The sequence below is a fragment of the Alosa pseudoharengus genome, unplaced genomic scaffold (assembly GCF_046254945.1).
Source record: "Alosa pseudoharengus isolate Yale_2024_CS ecotype anadromous, Long Island Sound unplaced genomic scaffold, YU_APseudo_1.1 YU_APseudo_1.1_scf_16, whole genome shotgun sequence".
Taxonomy (NCBI): domain Eukaryota; kingdom Metazoa; phylum Chordata; class Actinopteri; order Clupeiformes; family Clupeidae; genus Alosa; species Alosa pseudoharengus.
This window is the reverse complement of record NW_027468630.1, coordinates 29392055-29412610: the sequence shown is the minus strand read 5'-3', so window position 1 is coordinate 29412610 and position 20556 is coordinate 29392055. Positions and strand designations below refer to the sequence as shown.

The 20556-nt window shown below is 38.8% G+C and overlaps 1 protein-coding gene across 5 annotated transcripts in view; it reads left to right on the top strand.

Annotated features, from left to right (window-relative positions):
• Positions 1–20120, top strand: part of neo1a (neogenin 1a) — a 95388-nt gene extending 75268 nt beyond the window's left edge. For 2 of the 5 annotated variants that reach the window (XM_076287633.1, XM_076287630.1), the window contains exons 19-29: positions 215–322; positions 563–757; positions 2529–2561; positions 3281–3340; positions 3466–3604; positions 4754–4992; positions 6257–6349; positions 9313–9471; positions 14745–15002; positions 15116–15240; positions 15700–20120. In XM_076287633.1, the coding sequence (XP_076143748.1) occupies positions 215–322; positions 563–757; positions 2529–2561; positions 3281–3340; positions 3466–3604; positions 4754–4992; positions 6257–6349; positions 9313–9471; positions 14745–15002; positions 15116–15240; positions 15700–15783 (1493 nt within the window). In that variant the 3' untranslated portion in view covers positions 15784–20120. The other 3 variants (XM_076287631.1, XM_076287629.1, XM_076287632.1) reach the window with 2 other exon arrangements.
• The last annotated feature ends 436 nt before the right edge of the window (positions 20121–20556 follow it).

Sequence of the window (20556 nt, the reverse complement as noted above, 5' to 3'; positions counted from 1 at the left end):
AGTCATAAATAGATATGACTTTCTATTAGCGTTGTCACTAATATTGTTGTCACTAGTGACTAGTGGCTCACATCATAGTCTAGGTGTCTTTATGTTTAGGATGCAATTGAATCCACTGAGACTGCTTTTGAAGGCTGACTGATCTAAAATGTAGTTTATAAAAAAAAGGTTAACATTGTTAACACAAAAGGTTAACACAAAATGTAATTTTCAGTTCCCAGCTCTTCCCCAAAAGATGTGACTGTTGTTAGCAAGGAGAGCCGGCCAAGAACCATCATAGTGAACTGGCAGCCTCCTTCTGAAGCCAATGGAAAAATTACAGGTATGCCATAATTTTAATCTGAATAGCGAACAGCCCAATGAACTAAAGGAAGGCAAAAGATTTCCATACATCATGTGCTTACATGGTTTACTCGTGTGAAAGCTATTGTTAAGCTATGGGTAAAGTTTTGCCTTTATTTGACTTCTAACCCTTATCGTGCACATTTAAAGTGTGTAAGATATACTTGGCTGTGAGAGCTACAGGCATGAGTAAATATGATTGTCTGGTTCTGCCCTCCAGGGTACATAATCTACTACAGCACAGATGTCAACGCAGAGGTGCACAACTGGGTAATTGACCCTATAGTGGGCAACAGACTAACTCATCAGATCCAAGACCTCACGCTGGATACCACATACTTCTTCAAGATTCAGGCTCGCAACTCCAAAGGCATGGGCCCCATGTCAGAGGCTGTACAATTCCGTACACCTAAAGGTTTGTCCTTTTCTGAGATAATCTGAGTATTTCGCAGCATATATTCATTACTCCTGTTTCCTGTTCCATCTGGTTCTAATTTTCACTATCCAGCTTGCGATCTACATGATTCAGTTTAATTTGGCAAAACTTGAAAATCAGACTAAGAGTGGGCGATATTTTAAAAAAAAAATTCTAAGCTGCCAGCATAAGACACCGTTTGACATCTCGCTTCTCTTGCCGCTCTCGTTCTCATACCAGCATGAAAATATGTCACTTCATCTTGGTTCCTGCTTGACAATGGTAAACCAAAGCCTGTCTGCTTAACTTTTGCATTGTTGTAATACAGAAGCAACGTGTATGGTAGTGTGGTATAAATGAATACTACGGATTGAAGACATCAAGAGAAAGAGAGTGATAGAAACTGAAACAGTAAAATTAATTAAGTAAAATTAAACGAACATAATTTTAGGTAACTGAAAAGGATGAAATTCCCGTGCACAGCCTTCCAGGTGCTGGTGAGGTGCAGTCATTAATTGATAGCCAGGAGAGTGAAGGATCACCGCACACTGGTGGGATTTCTTTGCTGATTTTATTTACTAGTGAACAACGCTTTTCGCCTTATGCTTCATCAGGTTCACTCTCAAGACAACAGTAGTCCGGCCAGGATATTGCCATTTAAAAAGTGAAGTTGCAGCCCTCAACTGATGTTGATGTTGTGTTTTGTCATGTCATGTTGTGTTTTGGCCTGATGCTCCACCCTCTACCTATCTACTAATCACGAAGTCAGTAGTGTTTTGGCATCCGGGTTGGCAACCTCGAGTCAGGGGGGAGGGGGAGGGGATACACCGCTCTACAGTAATTTGAAAGTGATTGCAGTACCAGTTTTGGCCACAATCTTACATATGGTTCCTTTAAGGTAACATAATGTAGTTTTCATTCAGTGCTGTGTGTATACATATGAAAGCTCATGTGGCCCATACAGGGATCAAATAGAACACTGAAGTTAAGGTAAAGCTTCAGTTGATGTGCTGGAGAGCACCCGCCAAGTAGTAAGTTATTAACCTAAATAACATTTATTTATATAGCTCATTTATCTATGCACAGAGTGCAACCCAAAGCGCTCCACACACAAGACATTGACACATCAGACAAAAGATGCCGGACAGAGCGGCTTACCCGTGACACCCAGACATACAAGACAGACAACAAACAAAATTAACAAATAATAAAATAAATAAGTAATAAGAAATAAAAAAAAAAAAGAAAATTCCATGTTAGTCCAATTGGTTGCATCTAAGTAAACCGGCTGAAAAATGTCCAAGGGCAATGATGATTGCGCACAGCTGTGTCTTTATAACAGACCAACCTGGAGGATATAACGTACTGGCAGTCTGTGCAAGTGCATGTGGAGCCTCAGCTGATGCTGTAGGAGCACCCGCCGAATGCGGGCGGGGGTCATAATACTTTCTACATGTCTATCTCTACATGCCCAGTTAGGGCTGAAGTGGAATTCATTCAAAGGAGTTCTGGGTTTGTTGGACCTCGTAATGCTGTAATGATTTAAATGCTAATGATTTAAAAGCATTTGATCGAATTCAGCAAAATCATAGTCACATTCCTCTAGCTCTCAATCCAGACCATTTTTCTAAATCTCCCATACAATCATTTTGGAGAGCTGTAAAACTGGACATTTCACTGTTGCATTCAGCTATGCAGTCTTTCAAAACTGACTCTAACCACTTTGATTGTTTTTCATCCTGCTAATGCTTCCCTATTATTTCCCTAATAGCTGAATCCTCAGACAAAATGCCTAATGACCAAGGTAATTTCTCCTCTTTTCTTTGTTTCATCTGTAAACCAAATATGCATGGTTTTGAAGGTCTGTGCACGATCTCGATGTACTAGCAAATATCTGTAATGTATGTCCATAAAGTCCATATCAACTTGAAATTGCTAGAAATTGGCAAACTGGGGCGGTACATCTTTGGATATTTAATATCTCATTGAAGTAACTGAACTGTCCTACCCAGCACTTATTTTCTATTGATTGAAAATTTATGTATTTGTTATGTTAATTATGTTATTTTGAATGCAGAGCCCTTACAATTTCAAAACTTTGTATGTAGTCCATTAGTAAAGGAACATATTAAAGAAAACTGGAGATGGTAACTTGGAAATCATTGTGGATGGGAGAGAGGCCAGACGGATCTGCCAGAGCAAATTAAAATGTGCTCTAAGATGCGTCTGGTCTGCTGGCTATGAGATGCTGTAGGGCTGAAAATAAAAGTAGAATAGAGATGAGATATTGAGATATGGCCTAAACAGCGTGGTGACATGTATGACCTCATGTGGCTAAAATGGTTATAGCCTGGGCATGGTCTGGTCATACATGTTTTGTGGACCCTGGGAATATATTAGTCATCATAAAAATCTGAGTCTATGGTGTCATGGCTAATATGAAATGTCCCATAAGAAATCATCATAATATTCAGTAACATGCTTTAATTGTAACTGAATTATCCTTCTTATACTTCCTCACAGCTTCTGGCCTCCCAAAACCCGGTAGCCGACTACCACCTCCAGAAGGAAATGGAGTCGTTGGTAATGTCACTACGTTTTACATAACCATGCTAAAGCTCATCGTAATCATGTAGTGTCGTTTTCATAATGTTGTGTATTACATCATCAACATGCTCCTGATTATTTCGATTTTGATGTTTTGTCAGGGAAGACAGGCTTGTCTGGTGCCAGTGAGAACCACATTCTGGTAATCATCATAATAATCTCAGTGGGGGCCTTTACCATCATAGTGGTGGTGGTTGGAGCATTTCTATGCACTCGACGCACAACCTCCCAGCAGAAGAAGTAGGTGCACCATGTTTGCCTGCATGATTGTAGCATTGTCTACATTGCCGTTGCATGCAGTACTGTAACAAGTTATATTTTGTCCACTTGCACCCAATGTGAAACATGCCACATTGATTTGTACCTCAGTTATTTGTTCATAGCTGAAATTCTGATATTAACTTAGGCCCAAAAAGCACCAAATTGGATACTGGAGTGTTATTTTGTAAAGTTCTTTGAACATGCAGCATACATGTAGTAAGAACTAGGCCTACTGCCGACATCAAGCAATATGCTACTCGACCTTAATACAGCCCTCAGAAGTGCTTAGCAGAAAATGTGTGGAAGTCAATGGCAGAATGCGCGTAAGGGTTGCTCATACAGTATAAGAAACTCCCAGATTTTGGAGTAGCTCCTCCCAAAGCACGTAACTGCCTTCATGGCGGGTAAAAGACAGACTTAACTTGAGAACAGAATGTGCATAGGGTGAAAAGCACTAATATGTGTGCTTTTTTGACTTATGCACATGGGAGAATTTGCCCCTTCATGTTGATATAGTGTTTAAATTCAAAGTAGCCACACAAATAAACATCCTATGAGTTCTAATCTAACAGATTAAATGTAACATTACTAACCTTACTTGCCCCAGATCTCTTAATAATTCTCCTCATAGTAGAAAACTCCTTTCCTGTTTTTCTGTGATTTCTGATAGGTAGGTCTATTTGAAAGACTATTTTAAAGTAGATTTTCCACACAAATAATGTACATGAATGATGTTTGTAGACGTTGAGAATACAGTTTTACGCAATTATCACTGAAATGAAAGATTAGTTCACACTCACAGTTGATGTGCTATGGACTGTCAGAAATATGTAGTTTAATTTGTAACAAAATCTCATGAGCAGACTGAAAGAGAGGGAAAGACGAGGATACCTATTATCCTCAGACTGTCACAAATGGTGTATCATTAAAACTTGTTGTTTGAAAGTTCTAGTTGTTTCTCAGCAATAGACCATTTCTTTTATGCTATTGCAAGACTCTAGCTCTGATGTAGCTGTCCAGAAATAGGTTAAAAGTAAAAAGTGACTAATTCATGAAAACTGACTAATTCAAGAAAAAAGTGACTAATTCATGTAAATCAGCCATTAACTAGTCTACTACGCATCATAGGAAACGAGCTGCAATTAAGTCCACCAATGGGTCACACAAGTACAAAGGCAACTCCAAGGATTTAAAGCCACCAGATCTGTGGATACACCACGAGCGGCTAGAGCTTAAGCCTATGGACAAGTCTCCTGACCCCAACCCAGTCATGACGGACACTCCTATTCCACGTACGTCTCAGGATATCACTCCTGTTGACAGCACCTTGGACAATCCAGTGCTTCAGAGACGTAATTCATATCGTGGTAAGTTCGTACCTTCCCTCACCAACAGCTCACCAACAGGTTAGTTAGGCAACATCTTTATTGTCTGTTTTCTGTGTCCAGTTTTATAGACCATTGCCTTGGCATACGTTGCTGATTATTTTTTAACATCATTAGTCCTTTTGTATGATATGGCTTTGTTTTGCAAAGTAGGAATAGATGTAAACTATTACTGTAGCCCAAAGTTAGTGTTGACTAATTGTCCAATGGAAAATCAACTTGAGATGTTAAATGTAAAAAGGCAACAAAATTTGGCGGACATTTTTATCTAATGCAAGGCAAGCATATTGCCATCTCTTTAAACAAAGGAATCACAATGTCCAGTTTTCCTGAAACTCATAGTCAACCTTTTTATTGCTCTGGAAAGAGACATTTTGATTGCATATGCAGGTAAGTGACTGCTATAACTCTGCTCTGATGAAGACATTTTGTCGCAACAAGCAAGCCCATTTAAATGAAAGGCTTTTTCACTATACAAAGCAGTGTGCCTTGTGGCTCCGAAGTTTAATAAGTCAAACCAACCCTTCTAACACGTGACTGCTGTAACTGTTGGTTCCCTGGTAAGGATTAGCTCTTTTGATCATTTTGGTTGGCTGACCCAATTGCAGATTGATGCAATTGATGTGAGTCTATGCAACAGCAATCCCAGTGCTAACGTTAACGGAGTGTTCTTGAGAAACTGATGCGTCAAGACAAAATTACAGTGATAAAAAATGTAAAATGTCATACAAACCAATCAAGGCCAGGAGATATGATGCATTTTGGGTTTGGAACATGCATAGTGTTTTTAAACTGTGTATAAATGTAATCATACTTAAGCATAATACTATATAAGTAATTTTTAAATTATTTTCAATGAATGATGAACAATTAGCTAATGTGATCAGGTTTTCCTTTCAAAGTGAGTATCAGTTTAATTCTTGATGTTATTATAAGAAAACAGCAAATATGCACAAAACAGGGAAACCTTGCTGTAGGGACATCCAGTATCCTAAAAGAACATTACGCTTATTAAGCATATTTTTTATCTTCTCTTAATATCTCCTAATATTTGCAATCATATAGATTTCCCAGTCCACTATATTAAATTCCGTGTCAACTCAGATGGCAGATTTGGCCAAGCGGGGTTTGCTAGAACTGTTTGACTGACTGTTCATTTTTGGTTGGTTGTTCATGTGTTCCTGATATTCTACCAGAAGGAAGACTGGCTTAATATGAGTTAAAATGCTTTTTTACTGCTTCACAGGCCATGAGTCAGAAGACAACATGTCTACATTGGCAGGCCGTCGGGGAATGAGGCCTAAGATGATGATGCCTTTTGACACTCAGCCTCCTCAGCGTAAGTGCTTACAGGACATGAAAACCCATGTCTCTGTAGCTATTCAGGCTATGCATTAAACTGTTCTGTGGTCTGGGATGGCACACCTTAACGCTTTGAATGCCGCGCTGTTTTCGGAAGCTTTGGCCCAGAGTGCCAGCAATCTTGATAATTGTTGATAATTGTTTGTAGAGCCACAGCGCATTCTATGTTGTAGCTATGGACACATACTATGGCTCGTTTGAAAGGTGAGACTTTAAGCTCTAAGTGGGTACACACCGTTTATTTCTACATGCCTCTGTTCCTGAGATATCCCAATCTAAACAGTGGCTAGTTTTCAGCAAAATCCCTGTTTTTTTTCTTCTTCTAGAAATGGGAGATATAGCGTCTTTTATGAAATATGTGCTGTTTGAGCCAGTTACTCTTCTGACACTTACATTTCTGCGTCAAAGGACTTGTGTAAGATAAATAGTTTTTCTGTTCACAAAACCACCTTTCTACTGCTGTCGGGCTCCATAATTCCTCCTCTTGGTCGGTAACTTCTGTGTCGCTATAACCGACATAAAGATTGTGCTTTTTCATGAGTTTTCGATCGTCATCTATTTTAGTTCTATTCATCATAGAGTTCCCAAAATCGCACATAAGGTGTGTTCGAGTGTCTATTTTCGTAATAAAAAAAAAGCTAAAAACACAATATTGCGTTTTTGGCACTCAACGCATGGAAAATGTTCCGACAGTCTCCTAGAAGGCTTTGCCAATTGTGGTACAAACGCTTTTTAATCTATTCAGTTATACTTTTTTTTAATCGATTCAGTTCTTTTTAATAACATTTTACTTTTATTTCTTAATATTCAGTTAAATTAATAGTGAGGGTGGACCAATATCTGCAAATATGACTTTGCTATCTGTGATGTATATGTGTACATAGTGAGTTAAAAATAACAATTAAATAATTAATTTAATTTATTAATAACTGTACAAATAAAACTGCCTACTGTTGCTTTACTAGGCTATTGGTTACACACTGTGCAGTAGCCCTATGATTGGCTTATGGATGCCTTGATCCACTCCCCGCAGCATTTTGGTGATATTTTGATTTTGGGGAAACCAATTGTTGTTTCAATTGTGTTGAACTATTGAAATGGTCCTGGTTTGTTTGTTTTCTCAAAAAAACTCCAAAAGTGTGTGTATTTAAAAAATTTTAAATTTCTAAAGGGGTGATGAGACTTTTGTCAGTGACTGTAGGTTGGGTAGTGCACTCCTAGTGGTACATTAAGCTGATCTCACTACTCTCTTTAGGGGTTTGTGGTCTTGGTGAGTGCTGTTTCCATACCAAGCTGTTATTCCCAGTAATAATACCTTCAATGGTAGCTCTGTAAAAGTTCTTAAGTAATTGCTGGCAGCCTTAAGTACTTCAGGCGTCTGAGGTGAAAAAGACGGTACCCTTTCTCTCTCTCTACCCTTTCTCTCTCTCTACCCTTTCTCTCTCTCTACCCTTTCTCTCTCTCTACCCTTTCTCTCTCTCTACCCTTTCTCTCTCTCTACTCTTCACCAGAGAGTCGTTGATCTGGAGTGGTTTAGTAAACCTTCTGCTGATCACGCCTGAAATCTAAAAACATCTCCTTAGTCTTGGTAACATTTAGGAGTAGGTTGATGTCTTGGCACCAGTTTGAAAGTCTGTTTACCTCATTCAAGTAAGCCTGCTCATTGTTCTTAGAAATGAGGCCAACTACTGCTGTGTCATCAGCAAACTTGATAATGATGTTGGAGTCATGTAATGCCGTACAGTCATGTGTGTTAGGGAATACAACAGTGGACTTAAAATACAGCCCTGTGGGGCTCCTGTGTTGAGGGTAAGGGACGAAGAGGTGTGGCTACCCACCCTCACCACCTGGGGTCTACCAGTCAAGAACAATTGAAAATCCATTTACACAGAGATGAATGCAGTCCAAGATCTTCCAGCTTAATGATGAGTGTAACAGGTTTGATTGTATTAAATGCCTGTTATCAAGGTGGGCTAATGCAGTGTGCAGTATAAAATGAATGGCATCATCAGTAGATCTATTAGACAGATAGGCAAACTGCAGGAGATCTAGATTTTGGGGCAATGAGGTGCAAATGTAGTTTTTGACTAATTTCTCAAAGCACTTCATAGCTATGTCAGTGCAACAGGGCGGTAGTCATTCAGGCCAGCAGGATAATAAATAATAGTTTCAAATAGGGCTGTCAGCGTTAACGTGTTAATCGCTGTTTAATTTCTGTTAATCGCGTGCCGCCAAAGATTTTTTAATTTTACACCATCACTTGTTCTGTTATCAACGATTCTCTTTTTCTGCTACTATTTTGACCCTTTGATGCACCGTAAAAAAATAATACAATTTTAATCATGTGATAATATGCGATTAATCGCGATTAACTATAGAAATTCAGCGATTAATTATGATTAAGAAAAAACTAACCGTTTGACAGCCCTAGTTTCAAATAATATTTATAACTTATTGTTCACTCATGGCTTGTGGAGGCATGAAGATTCTTAGAGGTTGTGAATGACATTGTGTATGAGATTGTGTTTATGATGAAGAAGTTTTGCATCTTTGGCTCTTCATTTATGTCAATGTCTGTGTTACTGTTATAAATGCATTTGAGGCCCCGGCAGTGGCGCAACTGGCCGGGGAACCTGCACCGTACACCGGCGACCCGGGTTCGATTCCCGCCCCGTGGTCCTTTCCGGATCCCACTCTGACTCTCTCTCCCACTCACTTCCTGTCATTCTCCACTATCCTGTCAGATTAAAGGCATAAAAGCCCAAAAAATATATACTTAAAAATTTTTTTTTTAACTAACTAATAAGTATTTTTCATGTGAGGGCCTGCAGATAACTAATCATTTATCATCTCTGCAAAAGTGTATTGGTTGTCTGTTAGAGTTTGAGTCTTTATGATATAATCATAGTTTGTGTGTTGTTTTGTGTTGTCTGTCTACAGCTGTGATCAGTGCCCATCCCATCCATTCCCTTGATAACCATTATCACCATTATCACCTGGATACCCTGGCCTCACCCACTCATGGCCACCTGCATCACCAACACAGCCCTCGGTCCATCACCACCCCCATCTCTCATCTAGACGGGTCCAATTCCACAGGTGAGACAGGTCAGCAACCAACTGAATGTCATGAGCAGTAACCACAGTTTGAAAACGTGCAACTAGTGAGTTCAAAGTTTTTGAAGATTGGCTGTAGGCTGCTTAATATTATGCAACAATAAATAGTTTTCATATTAATGAGCTTGAATTCAAAGTAATAGCAGCATTATCCAGTGTCAGAATACAATCGCGGAGTATGAAGAATGATCATTAATAAGGTTTGTCTTCATATTTGTTAGCTAAGTAGGACCAAAATATACACTATTGCTCACTATCGTTATACAATCAACTGCTACAGATTGGTTTAAGGAATATTTCTTACCATAAGGTATAGTGTACTGTTATGATGTGGTTCAGGCCTTTCGCGTCTAGGGGTTGGATATTAACTAAAAGCCCCTCGCAACAAAACCAGAACACAAACCCAGAAAGACCTAACAGCTACCCTAGACACTAGCTCTACATGTGGTGCACAAACTTGGAAGTAGGTCCTAACTGTAGTGTGTGGGTGTGTTTATAGCTGGCAGGAGCATCAGATAGCTGTGGCATCCTAACGCTCCCTGCCCAATAGTTCTACGACCAGCCCAAGCCTTGGTGTTTCGTATACAGTTCAGATTTTATTATCTTTAGTGATGGTTAGTCCAAATCAAATCCAAAACGTCACAGTCTCTCTCTGGCATATGGCAACATGAGGGGAACAGGCCTCAGCTCCAGCTAAGCCTGCCAAACCATGAGACTCCAAGACCAATTCCCAGGTGGGCGAGGACAGTTGCTATTTACCCAATTATCCACAGGTAGTGACATCACTGAAGCCCTGCCTGTAAGTCAGTGCTATCCCTACTCTGTGACCCTAACCTATCCTAACAGTACATTGTACAGTTGGAACAGAAGAAGAGTTGCAACATCTTAAAGAGCACCTTCCAGGTTAAAGTGCCCATATTATGACTATTTTTCAACAAGTTAAAAATAGGACCAGTAACTTTATTTTTTATTCACTTTTGTTTAAAGATTTAGTAAGTATAAGCCCCACTTCGAAGCAGCTCCATAGGTTTCCATCATATCTAAACAGTCATCTTTTGCGATAAAAAGGGGGCCTGTATGTGCAGCACATACAGACTGAAAGCAGGATACATTCAGAAACCCGTATCTCACTCAAAGCAGTATGAATGGTTTTTTTTCTCCAAGTTTGTATGCGTGTGGAAGTGCCAGAGACACAAAATAACAGAATACCAGAAAAAGTTTTTTTTTTTCATAATATGGGCACTTTAACAACCACTTTAATGTCTAAGGAAATTTAAGAACTACACTTTTTGTCTGTTTGCATTTGTACACAACAGGAACTTTGAGATGACTTAACATTTGTTTGTAGCCCAATTATTACATGAGCATAAAGTAATGAAACGGACAGCATTGCTATTTAGTTACGAGCTACTGATTATTTTTATTTATTGACAAACTAGAAGCTCATGATATCAGGAAGCATTAAGAAAAAGAATCAGCATTGCTTTCATCTTTATTCTTCTCATCTGTCCAGAAAGCATTTGTCGTGTAACAGTAGTCAGCCGCTGCAGCCTTCTTGTGCAGTTTTACGTTCAGCAAATTTAAACAGAAGCTGAATTATTTGTATAAAATCTTTTTTTTTTAAATGGTGCTTCTGCTGCCTTGGTCAAGTTAGCATGTACATCAGTCATGGTTCCTACGCACAGGGAAAATACCCTACCCCAAAGTAGGAGCTCAAATAGTTATAACTGCAGTCAGAGGAACTCAATAATCGCCAGTTCCATGCTGTCTGAATGCGGGAAAAAAGAGGTTCTATGAACTGCAAAACGTTCCTACAGTGTGAAAGGGCCTAATAACATTTACAGTTATTTTATAAGTTAATATATGAGCGCAGCCAAGCCAAATCCAGCCAAGTTGATGAATTATAACATACGGGGTAATGGATCATAACATCAGTTTTTGACACTGGTAAGGCCAAAATATACATTTGATACATTTGTTGTTTGGCATCACATATGACCTAACATTAAGAAAAAAAAAACAACAACTAACATCTGCTTGGCTATCTAGCTATGTTATAAACTTAACAGTATATTATCTACTGTTGCAGTAGGCAGAGAAAGCTCGCTCTTATTGCCAGGGATATATAGTGTTAGTGTACACTGCGTTGTGAACAAATCTTGGCTTCAGTGTGATGCCGGCTCTACTGTATGTTACTGAAGGTCTCCACTTTATGACAGTGGAACATCAAGCAGAATTCAAACCCATATCATTCACTGGACCAATTTAATTTCAGAATAGAACAGAACAGAAGTAGCAGCAGCCCACAACAAAAACAATATATCAGCCTTTACAGAAAACCTTGAATCTGATTATAATCTTTCTACAGAATCCAACGATGACCTAAGACCCTAAAACCAGACACATTTGTCATTTTTGTCTGTATGCTTGACTAGTCTTGTCATCATCCTGGCATGTTTGTCTATATGTCCATCCTGGCATCCGTCTCGTCCTGTCATGTCATATGCTGTCACCTTATGGTGGTGGTGGGTTTCTGACCCAGAGTCTTAAATATAATGCCGGCTCCTGTACTGTCACTCCCCTAACACTCATGTGAATATTGCATCTTGTGTGTTGTGTTAATTTTGAGACGTGCACGGCAGACACACCAAACAGATGTAGGATATGCGTGGCAGCTATGATGCGTATGCCTTGTTTAACCTCCCAAGTTTGTGTTTTTGTTGTTTGTTTTTACCTACACATGCTTTGTAGCCTTCTATTTGATGGGAAATTTTGAGGGTGTGCAATTCTCCAGTCTTTAGATATTGGCCCAAATCGCTTTGGATGAGGGTCATTCCGTCTACTTTCACCTAAGTTCTGAAAATCTTCCCACCTGACACATTAAAAAGTTGAATGGAAACACAGCTACTGTGAAAGGGACAGAGTGAGGTCAAAAGCTTAATAATGAGTCATTCCGTCCTCTTTTCACCCAATGCCTCCCACCTGATCATCTCAGAAATTTCTTGGAAAAATTATAGTAAAAAGATACACTTCTTAATAAGAAAAATCCAAAATATTAAACTCTCTATTGTTAATAGTTTTCTCATTAAAAAAATTAAATGAGGGGCATTTTTTTGGTATCATACTCTGTAAAGCCATTTTTAAACAGCAATATCTAAAAATCTAAAAATAAAAAAACACAACACAAAAATAAAAAATAAAAAAGCACATCTTTGCCAACTTTAGAGCCATATTCCAAAAAACAGGTATCAGATCTAAACTTACTTTTTTTTGAAAGATCAAATTCTTGTTGAAATCATACAAGAATGAAAGTGACAAAATGAGGCTGAACACCCTCCCAATTTTTTTATATGATTTTAACAAGACTTTGATCATTCAAAAAAAGTAAGTTGAGGACCTGATCCCTGTTGTCAGTTTTTTGGAATATGGCTCTGAAGTTGGGCGAAGATGTGTTTTTTGCATTTTTGCGCCTTAAAGCTGCAGTTCTGCAAGTTTGACAGATTGAGATTGAGCCAAAATTTTGAATGTTTACAACTCTCATGCCCCTCCCCCACTACCAGCGAGCACCCTCTCATCGAGTTTGAGCTCGTCTGTGCGCACCAGACTGCACCAGACTGATTGACAGTCAGATCTCACACAGCCCTGCTCTGATTGGACCAGAAGAACCGGGATCTGTGGATTTGTTTAAAACAAATAACAGGCTCTAAGTGGAGTTTTTTTTTTTAACCGGCTTGTTTATGTTGTTCTCTGTCGGAGCATAGTGTCGGTGTCAGTGAATATGATCAAAAAACTAAATTGTGTTTAACCTGATACAGTACCAGAGATGCTTACTGTAAAATCTAAGTCTTCTATCTGCAAAACTGGGGGCTCAACAACTCTTCAAATGTGCTATTTTATTTCACCAAGCAAATTTTTGGAAAAAGTTTAACCTACCGTAGGTTATACTTGAGCTACACCCCTGACATTCCATGTCTGGATGCTATTAGTAACATATATTGACTGTAGAACATTTGAAGGCTACAGGTGAGAGTTTTCCAGATATTACTGTTTAAAAATGGCTTTGATTATGATGAATAGGATGCCAAAATCCTAATCCCTCAAACCCCTCATTCAATATTTATGAATGTGAAAACTATTAACAGTAGAGACTTAATATTTTGGATTTTTCTTATTAACAAGTGTATCTTTTTACTAGAATTTTTCAGGAAATTCTGAGATGATCAGGTGGGAGGCATTGGGTGAAAGGAGACGGAATGACTCATTATTAAGCTTTTGACCTCACTCTGTCCCTTTCACAGTAGCTGTGTTTCCATTCAACTTTTTAATGTGCAAAAGGAATTGCTATTTGAAGAACTTCCATACCATTCAGTTGTATTTGGCCTTAAATTTTATTTTGGAATCTGACAAAAACTACTGAGCTCCAGGCCTTGTTGACCTCATAGCTACAACCACACCACCAACAGCTCTATCAACATTTATCTATCATCTATCTATCTATCATTTAATTGTTTTCTCTTGCACTATGCTCCTGGCAGGCAATTTGACATACAGTTAAGAACAAAATTATTCATACCCCTGGCAAATATTGATTTAATGTTGATTTTCTCTTGACCAATGTGTTTGTTCTGACTGAAAATGACATTGCCACATGGATAAAGGTTGCAAGACAATGTGGTAGAAACAATTATGATATAAGAATAATTTTGTTCTTAACTGTCCTAAACAAGCCTTATCACATGAATGCAGAGATGATTGAAACACACTGCATGGTACACCTTTAGTTTATATTTAAATTAGGTCAATACTCAATAGGCCCTTCTGCTGATTTTTGGAAGTGACCACATACAAGAAGTATGCACCCAGGTTTGATCTTCGGAGTCCACACATAAAGCTCCTGGAAGCAACCCACGACATAGAATTGATAGAATTGATAGATTTTTTTATTAGGAGTAACAAAGATTCTTGTTTTTTTTTTAATTATTATTGTTAAATTATAATTTGTGAGCTTTTGTAGCTGTTATTGATGGGACAGTGAAGAGTAGACAGGAAATTAGTGGGAGAGAGATGGGGAGTGGGATCAAGAAATCTTGATCCTGGGCACTGGAGCCATATCTGTTGTGATAATTCGACACTGATAGAACTGTTATTCAGTACCTGGAGTGTTGTATACTTTGAACAAGTATTTGAAGGCATGTTCATTTCAAACTCAACCTAAAAGGCTTATGAGTGATTTCAGATCTTCTAAAACTCTGCAGAGTCAGTGAGCCGCAACGTTGCCAGTACGGAGCTGCTCCCCGCTGCCTCTGCACAACCTATCTACTCAGTGGAACCCTCTGAGACAGATGTCAGCTACCACAGTTCAGCTGCTGAAGATGAGCCAAATACGTACCCACCCACTGCCCATGTGCGACCAACACACCCACTCAAGAGTTTTGCTGTGCCAGCCATAACTCCTCACAACGCTAACTTTGAGTCACCAGCTTTGCCTAGCACCCCCCTACTTGCGCAAACAGGTGATGTCCTCCTACCTATTGTGGATATGTTACTCACCTTGATCAGTTGACATTGAATTTAAATTATCCATCTAATGTCTCACATTGCTGTATTTTCACATTGCTGTTAGCAGGGCCTCATTCAGTTAAGACTGCTTCCATTGGCACACTAGGAAGAACCCGACCCCCCATGGCTGTTACAGTGCCCAGTGCCCCAGATGTGCCAGAGAGCAGCATGATGTTGGAGGATCCAGAAAATGTGAGTATACTTTCCATTATTCAAATCATACCTAGAACAAAGAATATTGTAGATTCCAAAATATGCTGATATGTTTTCAGTGTTGCATTATCTATTGCATACTTCTTATGTTAAATATATTTCTTTTTTGTCACCTTCTGTTTCAATTCCTTCTTATTTCATGGCTGTCATTGGCTGCATGTTTCCATTGCAATGCTATGCTGAAAACTGTAACACATTCAACAATACTTCACACTGCATATGTTATAAAAACCTAAACTTGTATTGGCTGCTTCCATATGCTTGTGCTCTTCAGTGCCATTGACATTCCAAGTCGTGTACTCCACAGCCTATAGAGTCCCACCACTCTTCCCTTCGTTAAAATGCATCCCTCAAACACCCAACCCCCTGCATGAACTCCTTGGCTTGGGCTGACTACCCCTCTTTACAGTAACACCACACCCCCTTTATGTTCTACAGAGCTACAAGACAGATGTGCTGACAGAGGAGATGGCTCATCTGGAGGGCCTTATGAAAGACCTAAATGCCATCACTACCACCTGAGCACAGCACCTTTGTAACTCCAGTGAAGTCTCATACACTACAGACTCATAAATAGGATGACCTTTCAAATGAACACAAGAACATCAAAAGAAAAAAAAACAGAAAATAAACTTAACATTCTGGCTAACCTTGCTTAGTCTCAGGAAGGAGATGGCCATGTTATCAACTGTTTGCTTTTTTAAACTAAAGGGGAAGGTGCCAACATTCTCAGAGGACAGTAATATCAGTTCAAGCAAGAAGATTTCAATACTTTTTTCTTATCCTCAGCAAGAAGATTTTTTCTTCAATTTGATTGCTATGGAGTCAGCTGTAAAAGACAATTTTCTCATGCTAGAAGAAAAAGGAAAATGACAGCATTTTATTTTTCATGTTGGTGCTTTGAACATTCAAGTGTTTTCCCTGCAATTTCATATGTATATTGCTCATATTCTCCATGTTCATGTCATTTGTTTTTGTTCTTTTTGTATGCAGCATTTGGTTCCTTTTTTTGGTATGTCATATATTGTGCCATGTCTTAGTTATTTTCTGAAATGTGTATTGTGATATACAAATAACCTATAGATTTGTATATAAGTTAAACCTCCTTTGTGCTGTTACTCTTATTTTCAGCATTGTCTATGCGAGAGTATTCACACTCCAGTTGGCTCCATTTGGGATGTGCTGTGTTTTTTTCAATGTGTGTGCCCACATCCTTCCACCAAGATGCATCATAGACCTTTTGTGTGACCCTTTTCAAAGATGGCCTTATTATTTTTCTTATATTTAAAATGTTTTTGTATCAAGTTGTCATGGAACATATGATGTTCTTTCATTAAGAGGTACTACATAATACTGTGACTCCTGATGGGTTAGTCCTGAATTCCCAAAATGCTGTCTAATTTGTCAATCACACAGACCTAACACAGGTGTGGTGGTCGCAAGTCATATCAGAATCATATCTTCCTGTTGACCAACAGTCAGGCTTGTTCAGGCAGCCAGTCTATCAACCAAACTTACCTACTGCCTGCTCCATGTAATTGTAGTTGGAAAGTAGAAATTTAGAGATTTAATTTTCTTAACAACTGAAAATATTGCGCACTGTCTGAGATTCTCCCCACTCACGTTATCAAAATGAAGTTCTTTTCGCATCAGTGCACTTTTGGAGTACATAGAATTAACAAAAGTGTAACGAGTCCTAATTCAGCTTTTTTAAACATGTCATTTTATATGAAGAAAATACTATGTTCTTGAATTTAAAAAAGAAAGTCTGCGTGAATGGAAGAAGAAGATTATGTTCCCTTGGGACAGTGTTTTTTACATACCTGTTGCCCAAAGAAGAAATGTCATCACAATCATTTTGTTCTACTTTTTCATGTCTCATGTACAACTTATTGAATGTCAAGGTGATTGTAACAAGTTGGGTTTCAAGGAACATATAAAATGCCCAGCCAGGATGGGTCAAAAAGAAGAAAAAAAAACATGTTTGGTAGCCTGTTGAGTTGTAGATGGTCATACTCTTATTGCACTTTTTCCGATTTTTCAAAAAAAGAAAGCATTTCTTACATATCCCGTTTGGAATGAACTAGCTCTCTTTGTGTAATGTAGTGTCATAGCTTAGCTGTTGGCAGCTGGTGTTGTTTCTTTGTATATTTGCCTCTGAAATGGAATTTAGCAACAACTTTACACGTGTTGCAGCTGAGTACTTCTACGCTTATTTCTGTACAAAATCTCCTTTGCTGTCTGTAGAATGTACTGTGGGATTTTTAAGCACAGAAAAAAATCTGAAAACAGTACGAACTAGTTTGTTTGCTTGATCTCCCAAAACATTCTTGATACAACTGTCATATGCCATTATGAAATCAACTGTGTGTACAGTTATGTAGCTCTGGGTTAATATGATCCATATGCCAAGTTTGTACTCAGAGGGATCATCCTCAAAGGGTCAACCTCAAAGTTACCACAGCAAAGCCTGAAATAAGCAGAGGATGGCCTTTTTAGAATTGTTGAATTCAGTGAAATTATCCTCGTGTTCATCTGTCTTCCTAGTGTCTGTGTGCTTTTTAAAAGGCTCTGGTGGTCAGGCACAGTCCTTGCTCTCTGAATTATAAAGAGCCATGCACTATTTCAGCCTATCAACATGTTACTTCAGAAGTACGGAAGGGAGGGGTGTAATTTGGCTGTTGGACTCAGATATTAACCCTGGCCAAGAGCGCCCCATTAAGACTGTATTGCTGGACTTTGGTGCTAATAGGTTGAGACTTGTGGAGTCTTTCACCTTTAGGCATGGTGATTTGCGGGGTGTTGACAAATATCGCTGCATAATTGGCATGCTGCTCTAGGATGATGTAACATTTTATGTTTTTCCTGAAATTGAAACATGGGTATTGGAATGTTACAAATTACAAAAGAATGTCCTGAGGGAGGAAAGAGGAGCCCCAATGATATGTTCACTGCAGTCTGTTCCTGTCCTGTTGTGTGGGCAGCTGTGAACCAGACTGTACTTGATAAGGATACATAGGACAGATGACTGCAGAGTAAAACTGGATTAGCAGCTCTTGTTACACATTCTGCTTTAGGTCATGAGAAATAATATTTCCCAAGAACGTGCATCTTCCTGATCCTCAGTTTGTTCAGCTCCAAGTTGCACTAATTGCATATGGAAGACTGAAAGACTTGTGTTATGGTGGAGGCTTGTCACCATCTTGGGTGAATTCAATGACTAGTGTCATCAGCAAATTAATGAGTTTTACAGAAGTTTCCATGGAGATGCAGTCATTAGTGTAGAGAATGGGTTTTAAATTGGTCCCAAGGAACATCACCTCGATAAAGGAAGCAACCTCAGGGCCATCACCGAATTACAAAGTGCTTATCACTTTGAAACTACATTGCAGATGCATGGTCGGTGACCACCAGTGGGCTGCAGACCACTGGTTAAAAACCCCTGGTGTAGAGGGAGAAGTGTAGCTGAGAGAACACGGATCCCTAGGGATCACTAGTGCTGATTATACTTATGTCAGAAGTGATTCCCCCAGAGAAGTCCCCCAGTCTCACTTGTTGTTCCCTGACTGTCAGGAAGCTGGTTATCCACTGACAGATAGCAGGAGAAACTCTAAGCGGTGAAAATTTGGGACAGACCATTTCTGAAATAATGGTGTTGAATGCTATCCTGAAGTCCACAAACAGGAGTCCCTGGGAAGTCAAGGTGTTTAATGATGTAACGCAGTCCAATGTTTATAGACCTGTTTGCCTGTTAAGCTAACTGCAGCATGTCCAGGTGATGCTCTTCGGATGGGCCAATATTAGTCTTTCAAACCTTGTCATGACCACAGAGGCCTGTAGTCATTTCATGCTTTTATCCGAATTTGTGTAAAATGAGAATGGAGACCTGTCAAAAAGTGTTACAATTGGGCTGATTCTCCCCTACTAAAGTCTTAAAAGACAGTCAAATCGAGTCTTTTTTTTCTAAAGTATCTTACCTCAAATATTGTACTCCCAATAACAGTCAGCCTCTTAATCTCTATAATATGTGGCTTGAATGTCCAATCACACCATGCTATAGATGGAAAAAAATGCTCCAAAAAATTTAATGCGACATGGTGTTACCATGTACAACTCCTGACAAAATGTATTGAATTTTTATGCTGTTTATTGTCAGTTTGTAAAGTTTAGGCGAAATAAGAAGTAATGTTAGGAATCTCTGATCAATGTGATTGGTAAGGCTGGACCAATGATTTCAAAGTTAGTGCCGTCACGATTCAAGTGTTGCAAACGTTTCCCAATCGAGGGTCACCAGCCTCTATTCACTTTGTGAATGAGTTTGGATTTTTCCAGGCTAGAACAATCTAGCTTTGTGAAACATCTCTTGATGTTACAAAAATTGTAGTAATTAAAGGCAATTTATTTTTCAGATCATGCAGGAAAAACACATGGAATCACTCAATCCTGAGGGGAAAAAATATGGAATCACAAACCTAAAACAATCATAATTAGTACTTTGTTGCACCTCCTCTGGCTTTTATGACTGCTTGAATTCTCTGAGGCATTGACTTCACTATGTGGAACAGTATTCTTCATAAATCAGTTTTCAACTTTGTCAAATAGCAGTGGACAGATCAGCTTTACAGGATGGTCCCTTATCATGCACTATTTTCTTCCATTTCCACCACTTTTCTCATTCCATCAATTGAAAGGAGTTTTCCAGGATGATAATGCATATTGCCATAGAGCAAAGAACATTAACAACCTTTCTTCAGGAAAGACATATCCATCAATGAAATGGCCAGCAAACCATCTGGATCTCGATGCCATTGAAAATGTATGAAACTAAGGTAAATGGTGCAAGGCAAGGCAACATCCTAGAGCTGATCTGTCAACTGCTATTTGACAAAGTTGAAACCTCATTGATGAAGAATACTGTTCTACATTAGTCAAGTCTATGACTCAGAGAAATCAAGTGGTCATAAATGCCAGAGGAGGTGCAACAAAGTACTAGTTATGAGGCATAAAACAGCTGAATGAACATCCTCCAAGAGTGGTGATTCCATATTTTTTGCCAGGGGTTGTACTATTCGAAAGAAAATAAACCACACTTCCCAACTCCTCTTCACCCCATATACTGTTCAAACTCCTTGTAAACTGCAAGTCTTACATGCTCTTTTTTTGGTTACTGAATGATTTTTGAAACTTAAATTCTTGCAAATGTTTACAACTCCATTTCCAAAAAAGTTGGGACGTTGTGTAAAATGTAAATAAAAGCAAAATGATAATCTGTGAATCACATAAACCCATATTTAA